Below are 18,161 nucleotides of genomic sequence, written 5' to 3' on the forward strand. Positions count from 1 at the left end.
AGGGCTTTGTGTACTCTGCATTGACCTTAGAATCTTAAAAGTCCTTTTTGTGAAAATAGGGCCTTTTGTTCTCGTTTTCTAGATTTAAATGCTCAGTGTAAATTGGGGGTCTGGGTAATAATATACCATTAGAATGTTTCACTCAATAGTTTTATTTTATTTGGTGTCCTGCTAAAAGCACAGGTCACTGCATTTATTATATATTTTCTTAATGCTGAATGTCATGTTTTCAGGTGTACTCTTTTAAAATAATTATATTGTTTGTCGGTCGTGTCTACATGACAAGAAAACGATTATTTATAGGGAAAGAGTGAACTACTAAATGTGGGTGCGGGTGTTTTAGTTTCTCAATGTGGAAGCTGGTTCTGCCTTGCAAAATATTTCATCAGAATGTCTGTTTCAAATAGGTGTGCTCAGTCCCATTGAAGGGAGCCTCATCAAAGCCTCATGACTGGCTGTCAGTGGGAGACACCTGGTCGGTTGTCACCATGCCTTACCTCAAGTTATACCCTCCATGTAGACAGATAACTTGGAGGGCGAAAATATTTGGGGCCAAATAAAACAGTACAGTTTGGGAACTCTGGCCTCGTGTAGACACGACCATACGTAACAGGGTAAGATGAACTAGCCAAGAAAGGTTATCAGAAGCTTTTTGGAGCATATATATATACAATGACTAGTAATTTGAGGCAACGGAGGGGTGAGTGAAAACAAAGCATGAAAAAGAAAAGACAAAATTTTAAGCACTTGGTACCATCATTTATTGACTGGTTTCCCAAATAAATGGTTCCTTTCCTTTGATCAGAGCTACTGAAAAGTAGGTGACTCCTCTAGTTGGAGCAGGAATTTGGAGGGAGGAAAATAGGACTGGGGAAGGGGGATTTGGATGAGCAGAAGTCTGGAGGCCCTGCCTGTCCCAGATCCAGATAGCTAAAAGTAAATTTGTATGTATTTTTCCATTACTGTGACAATACCTCCCTTTTTAATTAGCCTTCACATATCCTCTGTCTTTATAATTCCCTCGGTCTGTCTTTCATTTTTCAGAGCAATTTCAATGTATATTCAATAGTTTCTCACTTAATTCCATGAAATTAAATTACCTTAGAGTATTGCTTCAGGCTATCAAATCCTGAAAGCTCTTCCTCGTTTCTCCAAGTAACTTTTCTTTCCCTCTCTAAATTGAGTTACTGAGCTATTCAGGCTGTATCTTACTTAAAACTTAAAACAAGATAAATTCAGGGTGCTGGAACACAGAGTTGTTATGTAAAAATGGTTCTGTACTGTTGTTCTTAACATTCTGCCCAAAGTCAGATTGCCCCAGACACAGTGTGCTTCCTTCCAGCGAAATTTAGTTGAGTGATTTGAACCCTGGAAATCAAATAGTTACACTAGAAACTACAAGATCTTTGTCCATTCCTTATAAAAGAGAACTGCCTAGAAGCCTGGACATTGGATAAGCTTAAGTGTTCTACGTAATGTTGGTTAAAGATCTTGCTCGGTGTTGACCTTGGAGAGGCAGCTCCAAGTACTACCCTAGATTAAAGATGCTTGTTTTCTGCTTTGGTTTTATCTCAAGGCTCATGCTTCCACTACAGAGCCCCATTTGACTGAGAGAAATGAAAACATGAACCCGTATGTCTAAGATTGCTACTCTTCCATAGGAGCTGAGAGAGCACTAGACTGGAGTCATTTTAACCCTTAAGGAGTCATTCAAGTGCTAGATTGAAATGTTCAGTGTCCTTTTCAGTTTTGGCATGGTGACAATGGAGAGAAATCTCTGGATGAAATAATCAGGGATCCATAACAAATATGATTAGTAGACAGCACACCATCAGGAGTACAATAGTCTTTCAGTTGATGGAATTCTGGTGCTAAAAGTCATTTCTTTGCAAATAATGCCCTCAGAATAGAATAGCTGCCTGCTGTTAATGTTCAATAATATTCAGTTTGAGAAAGTGTACTAAGTTAACTTCTGTAGATTTTTTTTTTTCCAAATTAAGAGAATTACTTAAAAGGGCCAAATGCTGTCAATTATTACATGTCCATGATAGGTGGAAAGTAGAGATTGTACTGATGGAAACTATTTGATGCCAGGGTATACAAAATGTTTTAATTTTTAAATGAAGTTCTGTAGAAAAAAACAAACTACCTATCAGACACTTGGAATAACTTTAGATGCACCTACTGAAGGGTAGCTACAATGCAAATATCACTAGAATGTTCTATAGGTATTTAGGTATATCAGATAAGTAGCATTAATAGTTCAAATCATAGTTCCTTTAGTTTCATTATGAAATTTTTCCAGTTTAAAATGTAATTTTTAAGAAACAACAAAAAAGTTAGAATATTTGGATTCACATACAAGTTGACTGTGGTTTAACTAAACTAATCAGCAAATTCAATCATCCACTGGTCAGATTGAATGATTTTTTGACCAGCTCTTTTTTCTGAGTTGCCATAATTATGCCTATAGACAGAGAAATAAAAGCGACTGATCTTGGCTTTAGCTTTTCAGTGTATTAGTTTTAAGGCAGAATTATAAGCTAAGCTAATTTGTATGTGCTAATCTCACAATGTGAAAGAGACCACGAGATTTGCAGCTGACAAAATTTGATTAAGACCTCACTGTTTGAAATTTTTGAATTAATAGACCGCCACTGATGAGCATTTGTCCAAAGTCACTACAATCATGATATATAAGAGATCGGTTTTATGCCTTTGAGTTAGCAGCAAATGTAAAACGAATGTTATCTTTGCTTTTTGTCTTTTCTGTAGTTTTGGATGGTACTCATTATGTGCATAACTAACACTGTTTACTGTATGCTTCTGTCTGATCAAGTGCATGTTTAAAAAAGAAAGTTACTGTTTGCCTGCTTAAAGTTAAATGTTATAAATTTAAACATGTTCATGTAATAATCAGTTTGTTGAGCATGTGTTCACATCCTGTCACATGATTATTTCCTCTACTCAGAATGCTGCTTACAAACACAACACAGTTAACCTTGGCATGCTGCCCTATGGAGGTATTTCAGCAATGCATGCAGGCAGAAGCATGACTTTAAACTTGCAGACTAAGTCTAAATTTGATCTACAAGAACTACCTCTTCAGAAAGTAAGTATGGACTGCCCTACATGTGTCAGCATACCAAAGCCAATTAATGTTGTTTGTTCACGTAATGTGTTTAGGCTGTACATACAGCCCCGCTTATAGACTCTCAGGAGTCCAAAAAGCACAAGGGCAAACAATGTAGAGCCCAAACTCTTAGCTGCTAAATGAATATAGCTAGATTGATTATCAGGTTCCTGCTTAACAGCTTTGCTTTTTGGATTGAGCAGGTACATGGCTTTCTGTGTTGCTTTAAGACTCGTTTTTTCTTATTATTCACTTTCTTTTTCTTTTATTCTTTGCTTCTCTTTCTTTTGTGTGTGTATATGTATGTATTGATATGTACCTTTTTTTTTTTTTTTTACTTTTTTGGAGACCACCCTATATTCTCTTGCTGATGCATTCTGAGAACAGAACTAGAAATTATTACTGGATGGCACTGGCATAAAAACAGACACATAGATCAATGGAACACAATAGACAGCTGAGAAATAAACCCACACAGTTATGGCCAATTAATCTAAGTCTTAAATGTACCCATGAGCTAGCTATAAATAAGGAATTCTCAGAAGAAAAGATTAAATAAATGCTGGTTGAGTACAAGACCTGACATTGAGAATGGATGTGAACTACAGTTTTAATCCTCATGCAGTGAAAGAAATAATAAAAATAAAATAACAAAACAAAGAGACACGCACACACACACAAAGAAATTATTATTGGATTCAGTTGATTCCTTTGGAGAAGACATAAGAGTCCCAAATTAGAATGAAAATTAAGTGGTTGGCACTTCTAAATACTTTTTTAGCCCATTTTTTTTTTTGTAGGAAGTATTATGCAGAAGTAAAACATGAGAAACAAATTTGTAGCTTAGCTAGCAAATTTTTACTGATCCTGGGTTAATGGAAAAGGGGAAAGTTCACATGATTTGAAATGAAAATGTAGGCTTATTTGAAAGGCAATATACTGTAAGAGGAAACATTTCCATTGTCAGAGGACCGTTTCTGCTTGTTTTATTCAGGCAAAACAGAGAATACACATTTTACCTGTTTAAATTGACTAACGCACTCTTAGTTACATTTCGATGGAAACTAATGAGTCATTTTCACACAATATGTCATTATGACTACATTATTAATGTAGTCAGTAACCTAGTAAGGTTTTACAGAACAAAGCAATGCAAAAGTAAGGACAACAAAATGACGGTAGCCTCCAAACACTCTTCTCTTAATCAAATTAGTGAACATATGGAGCAAACCCCCATCCCAGGGAAATGAGTGTTATAAGACCACAAACTCACGTTTTATTGTCAAATTAGCCTGAATAACAGCCCCTGACTCTGTAGAGTTTGCTTCCTACTCTGAGGAGAGTAATAAAATTAAAGCGACATTTAAATTCACAGCTTTCTTATCACCCATGATCACTTTGGGGGAAAAAAAAAAAGCTAACTTAGTTGAGAACTTTTGAAAATTATTTTCCTTGTCCTCAGTCTCCTGTTACAGGACCAGGATTGTGTTAGGTAACTCTCTCCAGGGAGAAAAATGACTGATTTATGGTGTTTACCTATGTCAGTGATAAAACACTCCCTCTCTGGCCAATTTCAAAGTAGTAACTTGACATCACTGAACTCAGAATTGGGACTGAGAACAGTCAGCTCTCGTGAGCTAGTACAAGTCGGCTCCAGCACACTACCATCAGTGAGACCCTTTTCACTGGAGCCTCTAGTCTGTTCTTCATGCCCTCTTAGATGCCCAGGGCTTTCGTCTTCTGCCCTAACAAAACCAGTGTTCAAAAAGGTCTTGAAACTTATTTGTACTAAGGAACAGACGAGCTATCACAACTTAAATAGACAACTTTCCTGGAGGGCTTGGTAATTAAATAGAAATCAAACCCTTAAACTACAATCATAGAATTTCAAAATACAGTGAGATTTGAAGGATCTTGGTACGAAAGAAGCTATTGCTTGAACCCCTTGAAATTACATCATATGGATAACCCCTTATTTCGCTTAGTTTTTAGCCCTATTTTCTCATCAATCTTTAGGATAATATAGATATATTCAGTGTTTGAAAAGTGGTAACACACTTGAAGCACTGTTTCTCAATGTATAAATTATTCTCCAGATATAAATTAAGTACCTCTGTGTTGCTATATTAATTTTCTGATGTTTTGGGGGGTACCCTATAGAATGGATTCATTAACTATTACTATAGCTCTAAGATGATCTGTAACAGAAATATTGCAGAGTTATATTTGGAGACATTGCAACCTTACTCAGTTGGGCACAGAGATGACCTAAAGGAATTCTTTTTGAAACTACCTTAAATTGCAAACCAAGAATAATTCAAGTATGGAAAAGAATCTGAAAAAGAACATATATAAAAATATATATACACATTTCAGTATATATATACACACACATATATATAGAACTGAATCACTTTGCATACAACTGAAACTAACACAATATTGTAAATCAAGTATACGTCAATATAAACGAATAAATAAATAAGCTGCCATCCAGGCCCCCCCAAAAAAGAGTAATTCAAGTATTGAAATAGTCTATCTCAAAATGAATTATCATCAATACTTTATTATACACACCAAAAAATAAATAACTAAAAGGGAGAAGAAAGAAAGCAAGGGATGGAAATAAACAGTCAGGGCAACTACTCCATTGCCCCCTAAAGATTTTATGGCCCAAATGATGAGTTTAAGCCCCATAAACTGTAGACATTTAAGCATCTGGACAACTTTGCTACCTTGCTGCTAGTGCAGGAACATTATCAGGTGTGGTTACTGGATGTTTAATCACTTTCAAGACTACTCCAGGCTCTACTTCCTTTCATGGATTCCAATCTAAGTCTCTGCCCTTTTGCCTCTGTGTTCAGGTACATCTCTTCTGCAGAGCTTATTAATTTGAAAACTTGTTTGGTTTTTCTGCCAAACTTTAGGGTCAACCTCTCTTAAGGTGCAGCCTTTCAGATTCTCCCTTCTTGGCTCCACTAACCGTTAATAGCCGGTCCTATGATTGAGGCTCAGTTTCCTGGAACCCCTCTCACCAGGAGAGGAGAGAGGCAAAAATTATTTTCCTTTGATTTACAAATACATAAAAACCGATTACAGCACTTTCATCTTGCCACTTAAGATAATAAAAATTAGTATCAGCTATTTAATTGACAAAAACTGTTCATTCTCCTGTGAAAATCCTGGAGCTATCTTTTTATTCATAAAATTCCTGAATGATAACACTGGCTATCTCTAGTTAGGTACTGTGGTAAATGACTTTGGGGTGTCCTAGAAAGAATGAATGAAGTGTCCTAAGGAATCTAAATGAATGTTTTCACGTATTACCAGTTAAGAACTGGGTATGGAGTTGCACACACTTTTGTATAGGCGGTGCCCTCCCCAGGGAACATTCAGGGGCTGAAATCCAGACCCTTTCCCCACACTCTGCTGGCAAGGCTTAACCTCTTGTAATTAAAAGAAAGGAGCACCTTTTTGTATTTTCTCTGTTACACTGAGATTGTCTTCTTGCAAGTTATGTACCCAGGGAGGGCACCTTTTTGTGATTCCTACCTCCCCATCCCGCCATTATGGTAATTGACAAAAGGGCACTACCTGAGGTCCTGACTGAGCAAATTATTTGTTTTTCGGTTTGGAGTTTTCTTTTTTTAGGCTACCAAAACATATCTAATAATTTTTTCTCAATTTTCTTTTAAACAAATTTGTAATAAACTACTTAAAAGACATAACTGTTTTTGAATAAAGATTGAAGAACTCTGAACTCGAAATATTTACAGAGCGAATATTTACGTGGATAAAAAGAAAAGACTCTCCCAGATTTTGCTATGTGTTTTGAATATTTCTATTTTTTCATATTTATTATATTCCAGGTCGAGTACTGTACATTTTTCATGGACTACAAGCTAAATATAGTCTTTCTGAATTATAGATAGTAAATTACATTTTCTGTGGTAATTTTACAGAACCTGGTTTGTTTGTTTTTTTTTTTTAATTTATTTATTTATTTATTTATTTATTTATTTATTTATTTATTTATTTATTTATTTATTTATTTATTTATTTATTTATTTATTTATTTATTTATTTATGTGTTGGGTCCTCGACTCCGCGTGAGGGCCCTCTCCAGCTGCGGCAAGCCGGGGCCACTCCTCATCGCGGTGCGCGGGCCGCCCACTATCACGGTCTCTCCCGTTGCGGAGCACAGGATCCAGACGCGCAGGCTCAGTAATTGTGGCTCACCGGCCCAGCCGCTCCGCGGCATGTGGGATCCTCCCAGACCAGGGCTCGAACCCGTGACCCCCGCATTGGCAGGCAGACTCTCAACCACTGCGCCACCAGGGAAGCCCCAGATCCTGTTTTGATATTAACAGAATGCAAATAAAGAAAACCACAAAATTAGTTTAATAAATTTAATTTCCTTTAATATTTTCATCTTTTGATGCTTACTCTAATTTAGTAAAAAATTTAATAGTATTTATAACCAGAACATCTAAGACATATAAGTCAGCTATTAAATTATAAATTATTAGTATTCTCTATTACTTATTCATTCATTCATTTATTCATTTATCATTTATTCACTGCCTCTCCAAAAAGCATTTAAGACAACTTTCTATGACGTTATTGATGGTTCAGTGTGCTTCTTTGGATGTGTTCTGTTGTAATTGAGCTTAGCTAATGTCTTGAAATTTTATGTTATCAAAGAGAAATACAATATTGTAAAATGTCAGTTCAAACTGTCATTTTTATTATCCAGATTAATGGTAGAAAAAATAAATATTTTGATAGGAGAAGAATAAAGACTAGGATTTATTGGAAATCTACTAGGTACATAGCACCATGAGATACTTTAAATTTTTTTTTTTTTTTTTTGCACAACTCTCACAAAAACCCTGAATAGAATTATTTCTCACCATTGTATAGAAGAAGAAACTGAGACTCATGTGCTACATAAAAGAACTCAACTATATTTTCACTGTTTTACTGTTGTAACCCCTACACCTAGCATGGTAGTAGAATTTGAATCCGACTCTGCTTAGCACCCAAGTCCCTGCTATTTCTTCATATGATGATGTCTTCTCAAATGTTTATAAAATCGGACATTTTCATAGACTGTAATTCATAATAGTTGATAAAGTTCTTTCATATACATAATTATATTATCTTCACAACAATCCAGAAAAGTAGATATTATGGGACGGAGAAAAGAATACACAAGTAGAACATAATAACTAATCTAAAATATATCATGGCCCAAATCATCCCCTATGTGCTACAGATACAGTGCTCTCTTATTTAGCTGAGCTTAATAAATGCTAGTAGTTACCTTGCCCTCTTTAAGATCCAAGTGCATCCACTTGGTGCTCAGTATCACCAAGAAATATGTTTGGTAGCAGGAAAAGACCAAAGGTTTTGAACCTAAGAAAATCACAACTTAATCATCCATAATACTCCTGCTCCAGAGACATGCAAGGCTGGGAAAGAAATCCCTGGCCTTTTCTAACTCCCCATCTGCAGGTGTCCAGCTGCCAGTATAAATAGTGTGGTCTCTTCTACACTGGAGAAATTGATAATTTTTTTCTTGTTCTTTTTTTTTTTAACTTTTACCAACATAATATTACACCATAGTACCTACTGCTTATTGGCTTATTGAAACAGACACTAATATAAATTACAATTTCAGAGGAAGGGAAGTTGAAATTATGGAAATATATGTATTCAATGATCTTTTCATATAATTTTGCCTGGAAGAAGATGGCCTCAGTATCTGTTTTATTAGTTGATACTTATTCCACCATCTTTTGAATTAGAGTTTAGATAGCAATGTTTGCACCTAAATACTTTTCAAATTTCTAATGTCCTTTCTTATAGACCATGCAAGTGACTCAGGATCAAATAGTAACAATATCTGATATGCATTCGTTCACCCTAGTTCCAAGGGTTACTTACTTAATTCCAGTTTTGTTTTGTTTTGTTTTGTTTTGTTTGCTGAAAGCAAAGCAATATTTCTGCAGCACCTTGGGGTAACATGCCTATAGTTTCTACTGATTTTGCTGCATTTATTATTGGCTACCTATTGCTCAAGAAGGATTCACTTATCTTTCTAATTATGAAAAAAGCCTTCAGCCTGTAAATCCACATAAATCCTCATAGACAGTGACTAAAATTACCAAAATAAGCTTAGTACTCGTACAGATGCTTCCCCACCACTATAATGAAATACTAGCTTTAAAATCATCTGGATATTACATTACCATCTTCAGATCGAACCCTGTGAAAGCGTAATAATTAAGATCCAAACTTGGTGTATATTTGTCTTTATAACCTACTTTTTTCAAAAAATATGCAGAAAAAGAATAATATAACAATAATTTCACTGAAAATACTTTGGGGAAAGTTGTTTTCACACATTTTTTTGAAGCTGTGGTAATGCCCTCTGTGAACGATGTGCCAATTACTAAGCAAAATAGATCCTTGAGTTCTTAAGGAATATATCCCAAGACCTTTGCACAGTGCCAAATTCTAATACCACTCTCATATAATTCCTCCAACTAAATGCCATAAGTGAATTTCCAAAGCTTTCAGTGCACCCATCAATTAACAGTCAAGAGCAAAGCTACTGGATCAGCTAAGCTCATTTATTCATACATGTGAATCCTCTACATACACATATCCTCACATATGGGCACACATATGCATACCTGCATGCATACACTCATATACATGCTCATGCATACACAGATATATAGAGACACACATATTCATGCACATTTATGTCTCAGCAAAATTAGAAATTACTTCTTCCTTCCAATAGATGCTTGTGATCACTCACAGTAGTCAAAATCATAAACGTTAAATCTACAAATGTCCACAGTCGTCTTTGAGATTAGCATCTGTTCAGCAAAACTTCTACTAGCATTACCGAATTTCTTTAAAAATATAATTTCTGACTTTTCACTAAATCACATTGGCGAGTTTTTCTCTTATTTTGAAATATTAAGGAACTACAGAATTTAGAAGCTGAAGATATGGTATATTGTGAGGATTTTCCACGTATTTTATGTTAAATTGGTCATATGTGGTGAGGAAAAGACTAATTCTTAATCTTTTGAAGTATCTATAGAAAATAACTAGAATGTGGTACTAAAGATAATTGAACCTCAATTTGCTTATTTTCTTTGAAATAATAAAATTCAATAGTGACAGTTGCTCCTTGTAACTTTTCATAGAATTTTAACAACTAAGTAACTGCATTTATGTAAAGTTCAGGAGCACTTTATCAGAAGTACATTTTTTTGTAAATAGCTATACTCACTCCTTTTGAGAAAGAATGTGAACCCACTACATAATTCTCTTTTGGGTTCGTCCCTCCCAAACATTAATAAACTGTTTTCACGGTCTATTTTTTGCAAACTTAAGTCACCCTTAGGGTGTCTCACTTCAGAAAAACGAAGAGGCCAGAGCATTCTTGAAATTAATAAAGGAAATTGCTTTCAGGAAATTCCTTTAATTTTGCTGTCTAGTCAAAGTATTTTTTTCACGTGTCTGCATGTTTATGTTCTCTTTGGGCCCTGTAACATAAAGGAATTGGTGCGGTTGTTAATTCTAATTTTAAAAAGAGAGAGATTAATTGCTAAATTAATGAAGAATCTCATCATCATGATATTAGGATTTTGACTAAGTGTTTTAGCCTTCTTTTACGTTGAAAAGAATCGTGCAATTCTCAGTTGCTCTCTGTGACTAGGAGTCATGTCTGGGCAGCTGAAGGGAGTTTAGTGGAGGAAATAGAGATGAAGATGAAGATGATATGGAGGAAAAAAAGATTATATGTGTTGAATTCTGACCACTTCTCAAAAATCTGTGTTCCACAGACCCAGCTAGTTGAATATATTTATTATCCCACTTCATTGGCAAAGAAACCAAACCAGAAAAGACATGAGCACTAAAAATTCAAAAAGAAAACTGTCCAGTAGTGCCTGCCCTGCATAATTATATTTTAACTGCTTAATTTTAACAGTTTGATTTGTCATATTAATAGCTAGAAAAATCGTATGTGGGCATATGCAAACATTAATCTCCAAAAGGTAAAGACTAGAAAATTAATGCTTGAAATCAGACAGATAGTCATTGAATAGCTGTCTGGTTATTTTCAAGTAATATATATTTTAAATATGTTACCTCTATTTGATTTTCAAACAAACACATGTAAATTCATTCCTAACTAACCCAGGAGCCTCAATTCAGTACCTTTTTTCTCTTTTTTCATACTTTCTGATATGCTCATGAAAAAGGAATTCACATGGCCAAAGTCAAAGAAGAAAATTGAATTTCCTTACTTTTCACTATATCCACTAGACCCCAGGAAAATTTCATCTAATTTTGTTTAATTAATCTTGTAATGAATATTATTTTTTTAATAGTTCCAAGCAATGCTTTTTAAAAATGCATGTAGTCGAAATGCAGATAGGGTGGTTATATAATTGTTTTCTAAAGGAGGACAATTAGGAGCACTCCGTATAACTGGATGAAGCCTGGCAAGCAGTCCATCTGTGCCATGTTATGAAGAGGGTGGCCCAGTTCCCTCATTCCAGGGTTGGAAGACCATTCTTCACACAAAGAGCTGCACATACACTCTCTAACCAGGACTTCTTTATCCATAGGGATCCTCCAAAACATGTGGAGAAAATGGCATAGGAAACATTGAGTATAATATCTCACCACATAAGAATTCCCCAGGAAATCAAGCAGTACTTGTATATCCCGTAGGTTAGAGGAGGAGAAAGCCTATGGAAAAAGTTAATCGGCTTCGACAGGAAAAATATCCCATTACTGTATCCTTCCACGGGAGGCCATCTTTCTGATGATGTATGATTATTTTCTGTTACTCAGGTCAGACTACAGAAGCCTCCCAAAATATCTAGTAGTAATAATAATAAAGACAGGAGTATTATTATTTGTTAAAAATAATAAGCAGTAAATCAGCCAAAAATAAAATATATATGAAGAGTGTAAACTTTAATGCATAAATGATCTATATAAATAATTTGGAATCAAAACAATTATGATTGATTTACACTGAAATTCTAACAGCACAATATTTTTTGATGTGTTAATCTTTCCTCTAAGCGATCTATAGATAATGTCATAGTGCCATGAATCTCGCACTATGCTAGTGTTAATACCATTTTGGATTAGTGCAAGACACATTCTCCCAGAATCAATACAGCCTTATAAAATTTGTTTTAGGTTATGGTTTGGAATATTGGAAGTTACATACTATGTATTATATGGTTTCAGTTTATATTCTAAATGGTAAGATCACACTAAAGAAACAAGTGAAGCAACTTTTAAATGTTGTAGTTTTTAACAATTGGTTAATTTTATCCTGATTATTTTTATTCCAGTACTGTAAATTTAAACTTCTCTTTAAAATTCAGTAAATAACTATAAGATGGTTATTTTAATTGAATTTCTCACTGCTTCCAAAAAGCTATTAATTTACAATTCTTACCACGTAAATAGTGTATAATAATACCTCCAGTTTAGGATATATGTTTTTCTGTGATTAAACAAAATTAATTTTACCATAATCATGAGGGACTCTTTTCAGAAAACTATGATAAACTTCTATTACATCACTAAAGAATGCCATACCATTTTTGCAATAGACCCCGTCCCAGCAAAGCAACATTTTAGACAATGGACAAGAAGATGTATCTCCTAGTGGCCAGTGGAATCCTTATCCTCTTGGGAGGCGGGATGTACCTCCGGACACCATTACTAAAAAGGTAACCAATTTCAAATTAATGACACAAACCATGAATCTTGCATATCCATTGTAATATGTAATCCATATCTTGCGTCTTAACATCATTTCTAACTTTGTGATAAATTTAGTCTAAATACTATCCCACAATAGGGAGTCTGGTTAACTGTAAGTGCATTGAAAAGTGAACATTGCCAAACGCTCAGAGCTAGTAATGAATTTTTATAAACAACATCCTGCCACCTCTCTGAAGATCTGTCACCTCTTACTCATGTCTGACACCCACCTTTGAAGTGCAACTACAGGAAATTGTGTAATGTATACTTTCTGACTCTGTTGGATTCAGCAGCATGGTGTAGCCAATTTGCATAAAATGAAATTTGACCACAAAAGATTGATTCACCATTTCTAAAGTCATAGCAACTCATTCATCCTGTCATTCATTCATCAGACACTTAGTGAGCAACTGTATGTGCTAAGCAGCACTACTATGTGTTGAGTACTTGCTAGATGTTAGGGAACAAAAATGAATAAGATATGGTATGGTGTCTTACCTCTAGGACCTATTAGTCTGTTGAGGTAGGTTCAGAGATAAGTAGGTAATTGTAATACTTCATGTTAAATCACCATAAAGGGAGCGAAAAGAAATCTATAACCGAGAAGATAATTGCAACATATATGAGAGACAAGGGATTGATATTCCAGAATATATTTTTTATAACTCCTACAAATCAATATGAAAAGACATATAACACAGTACCAAAAGTATGGTAAAATACAAGGGCATCAGGAGAGTAAATTAACATTAAAATAAAACTGAACCTTTTTATCAATCAGGGAAATACAGAAGAAATGCTATTTTATACCTACTGGACTAACAAAAATTAAGAAGTAGGAAAATATAAGTTCTTTGCAAGTATAAGAGCAATGTAAACTCTATACTTCTTGTGGGAGTATAAAGCACAATCACATTGGCAACAAATTATCTTATAAAGCTGAATGTGCATATACCCAACATTCCAATAATTGCCCTCCTAAGATATTATCCTAGAAGAACTCTTGTGTATGTCATTCAAGATACCAACATTTACAATGGTAGAATACTGGATAAGCCTAAATGTCTATCACAAGAAACGTGATAAAAAATATTCACACAAGGGAATATTTTACAGCAATGAACATTTGTTAGCTATAATTAGGATAATGGGTATAAACTTTAGAAGCATAGTTTGAGTGAAAAACAAGTTTCAGAAGATGGCACACTTCAAGAGTTCCATATTTATAAATCTCAAAAACAGGCAAAACTAAAAATATATTATTTAGGCATAAGTACATGAATGAGAAAACTTTTTATAAGGGAAGGGTTAACATAAATTTAGGATTATGGTTATCTCTAAAGGGGAGGCTGGGGGTAGAATCAGGGAGGAAGCTGATATTAGTTTTAGTACTGTTCTGTTTCTTAAGCTGAATTGTGATCCTTACACTCTAGTTCTTAAGCTCATAAATGTTCATTTTATAATTGTGCTTCATAACATATACACTACATAATCCCATAATTTCTTTGTAAATTAAGTGGTGATTTTTCCCTTGATAAATACTTCAGTGCTTTTTTAAAAAGATACATTAAATATCAAATTATTTTATCCAAAATAATTGTTAATATTCTGATTTGCAGGTGTTATACACGTTATTAATCTGCCTATTGAGCAATATCCAGCACTGCAGATATAGTCCTGTGAAGATGGCTAGGAGACCACCTGGAGAGGACACCAGTTTAGTAAAGAAATTAAAGAAAGTTAAGAGAGAAGGGTGGCATAAAATAAAGCTAGGAGGATAAGCATAAACCAGATTATGCTTGGCTTTATCCTGAAAGAAATGGGAAGAAGTGTTTTAAACAGGGGAGAGACATCATTAAATTTTCATCTAAAGAGCACTCTGACAGCTTTTCAGAGAATGAAATGGGGAGCAGAAAAACTAGAGGCCATGGAATGAGTTACAAAGCTTCTCTTGTAATCCAAGGGAGAGTAGATGGAAGCAATGGGTGGTAGAGAGAAAATGCAAAGATCCAATATATTCTTAAAAGGTACAGCCAACGTGATCTTGTGATTGACTGGACATAGGGCATAAGAGACAGCTAAGAGTTCCAAGACTAATCCCCAGGTTTCTAATTTGTATGAGTCATGATGTGCCATTCACTGAGATGGGAAAGCAAAAGAGTAATAGGTGTAAGTGGAGGAGGGGAGGGGAGTTTAAATTTTAAGATGTAGATTTGAGGTAACTTTAGGAAATCTGAGTGGAAATTTTTAGTGGATATTTAGATATATTTTTCTGAAGTTCAGGAGAGAAATCTTAGTTGGCGATACAAATTTAGCAATCATTAAAACGTAAGTCATAATTGAGTTGTGAGTGAGACAGGTAGACGACACAGAACTCCACAGAACACCAACATTTAAGGCATGTTCTTAGAAACAAGAGCAGAGAAGGAATGACCAAAGATTTTGTCAATAAGTTTCTTTCTACCACAAGTTATAGAAAATTCCAGCCTTGAACACTAAAATATTTAGCTAACATTAGAAGTAGACAAGATCTAGGGTAAGGCTCAGATTAGTCTTCAGTTAGATAATTTTAAATACTTAGGTTTTTTTTCTCTCTTCACTCTTCCATTCATATTGTTGGCTTTATCCTAAAATTGGTTCCTTTCATAATTATCAGATGGCTACCTATGGCAATTGAAGATAACAAGCTTCCTCCTTCCAATCCATCAGGAGAGAGAACCAAGTTTCCCATAGCTGTCTCTTACAAGCAAAACCTTTCTTCCCTAAATCCCCCCACAAGCCTCTTTTTACATCTCATTGATCCAAAATAGCTAAGGACTTCTCACCCCTAGCAAGATGAATGGAATTATATGATTGGCCTTGACTAATCAGTTGGAATAGAATAGATGCGCTTTCAACTCCTATGACCACTAAAAAACTGTAGAAGGAAAAACAAGGAAAAGTGGCACCTTGGAAATCAAGTAGAAAAAAATGTTTAAAGGAAGGAAGGGTCAACAGTATCACATGGTGCAAAAAAAGTCAAGCAAGGTAAGTATGAGTAAAGGCTCCTTGGTTTTAGCGACAAAAAGGTTATTGGTGGTCTTGGCAAAAGTAATTTAATTAACTGACGGGGCAGAATCCATAGGAACCTACATTAAGAAATAGAGAAACTTTAAAAAAACTCAAGAAAGGAGTTTCCTTTTAAAAGGAAAGAGAATTACGGTAGAATCTGGAAGGGGATATGAGGAAGACAGAAGGAATATTTAAGCTGGCAAACAACTGATTATATTTAAAGGCTGATGAGAAGTGATTGGTGAAGAGGAAGTTGGAAATCTCAGGAAAGTAGGGAAATCTGCTTCTTTATGAAAAAAGAGGAGATCGTGAATGTGATGGTAGGAAATCGAAGGAGTACCTATCAGAGCCAAGGGACCCTTACATAACCTGACCAAGAGAGGAGAGAACCATAATCACGTACTTAGTTGCAAAGGGATACTATAATTTTCCCATAAAAGGAAAAGCCTTATTCATTTATTACTCTAAATGGAATTAACAGGTGTTTACATTATCCATTCATACATCCATTTTACATAAAATCTATTTTCAAAGTCCATAATATTATGTTTAATCATATCATCAATACAAATCATGATGATCATTTGCTTGCTTCTCTACTTGCTTTGAGAACCCCATGCAATTCTGTATTGATTAAATATTTGTGAGCTAGTTATTCTTGTTAACGGCTAAAATAATTGTTTAACCTATCTGAAAATTTCAGTAGCCTTTTATATGTCTTGTCAAATGTAAAATAATGTAATATGTATTTAAAATTTTACCATGTCTTTCATGTGTAAACTCACTTATAGCTTCTTCCTACTATCATAAGCATTTTCTGACTACCCTATGTTATAACACTTTTGCCTAAAATCTGAGACTTTAGAACCTAATAATGGATATGTTTACCTATTACGTCACAGAGTAAAGAGAATAAAGAATGCTTTAAATATTCAATTTTAGTTTTTTATTATATATTAATTGAGGATACCAAGTTAAAATTCTAGTGAGAATCAACCTAAGGAAATGAAAATGGTAATGGGATTATTAGCCTGCGCTGCTGGATTTACCAAAATAGGTGTGAACGTTGTACTATTATTCTTTGAGTTTATATTTTATTCTACAATCAATTTTTTTTAAAGTCAGTGTTGGTTTTGCCGTTGTCCTGAAGTAAGTAGTCATTAGGCTAGATAGGATGAGAATGAAAAATCAGAAATTAAACTACAAATGGAATGGGGAATCAAGGATAATAAGTGGTGAAGAAGTCTTAGTCAGTACCTCATTTGAGTCTCCTTCTCAAAGTCTCTGCAGAAGACTTTTTAAATCTTATCTCTATGCCAAGAGATACTACTATGATGCTACTACTAGGATAATACTACTGTGTAGTACTAGTACTGTGATACTACTGTGTAGTACTAGTACTGTGATGCTGCAGAGATTCAGTGGGAAATCCATTTCAGAAAGACTATGATTGAACTTGTGGCTCTCTGTTCTAGTTATTGTATCTTTTGAACTAATATTGGTAATACCTATGGCTATGCCTAGCAGTACTCCAAGCATTACAGGAGAACAAATGTGGGTACCCTCCAAGCTGTGGATCCAGAGGTTTAGACGTATAAAATAAACAAAATGTGTTCATCTATCAGAAAGAATTTTGCTCCTGTATCTACCATCATTGTTCTATGTACCTGAGAGTGGCTAATATATGGCAAAGTGTTGAGGGTGTTAAATCCTAGCCTCTTTTTTTTCAGTGGCATAATAGTAGGAGGTAGTTTTTAAATTCTCTCTTGCTCTGTCAGTCTCCAAAATCTCAAATTCTGGTGTCCATTAATTCAAAAAGTCTGGGAATCACTGCTAGAAGAACATGTCACAGTAAGGTAAATCCAGCCGCACACCCTCAAATTCCAGACAGTACCACTTGAGCACTTTGAGAACTGCTGTTAAAAACTTTAGTTTTTAACAAAAGTGCTCTCAGAAGGAGTATTTGCATTTTAGAGTCGTATCACATCATTGCTTTTACTGCTTCAGTCTATTGGATTAAGTCGCAGTCACCATGGTGAGAACTATGAGGTACCATGCATTAAATACTACCCTGTGTCAGGCATTGTGCTAAATGCTTTCATGTATTTGTTCGTCTTATCGTCACAACAATCATATGAGGTAAACACTATTATTT

At 34.8% G+C, this 18,161-nt stretch overlaps 1 protein-coding gene across 2 annotated transcripts in view; it reads left to right on the forward strand.

Moving 5' to 3' along the window:
• Window positions 1-18,161, forward strand: part of LRRC7 (leucine rich repeat containing 7) — a 383,497-nt gene that overhangs the window by 297,147 nt on the left and 68,189 nt on the right. The window contains exons 21-22 of one of the 2 annotated variants that reach the window (XM_068538014.1): window positions 2,972-3,112; window positions 12,802-12,921. In XM_068538014.1, the coding sequence (XP_068394115.1) occupies window positions 2,972-3,112; window positions 12,802-12,921 (261 nt within the window). The remainder of the gene's footprint in view (window positions 1-2,971; window positions 3,113-12,801; window positions 12,922-18,161) is intronic. The other variant, XM_068538015.1, reaches the window with a different exon arrangement.

The sequence above is a fragment of the Eschrichtius robustus genome, chromosome 3 (genome assembly GCF_028021215.1).
Source record: "Eschrichtius robustus isolate mEscRob2 chromosome 3, mEscRob2.pri, whole genome shotgun sequence".
NCBI lineage: Eukaryota > Metazoa > Chordata > Mammalia > Artiodactyla > Eschrichtiidae > Eschrichtius > Eschrichtius robustus.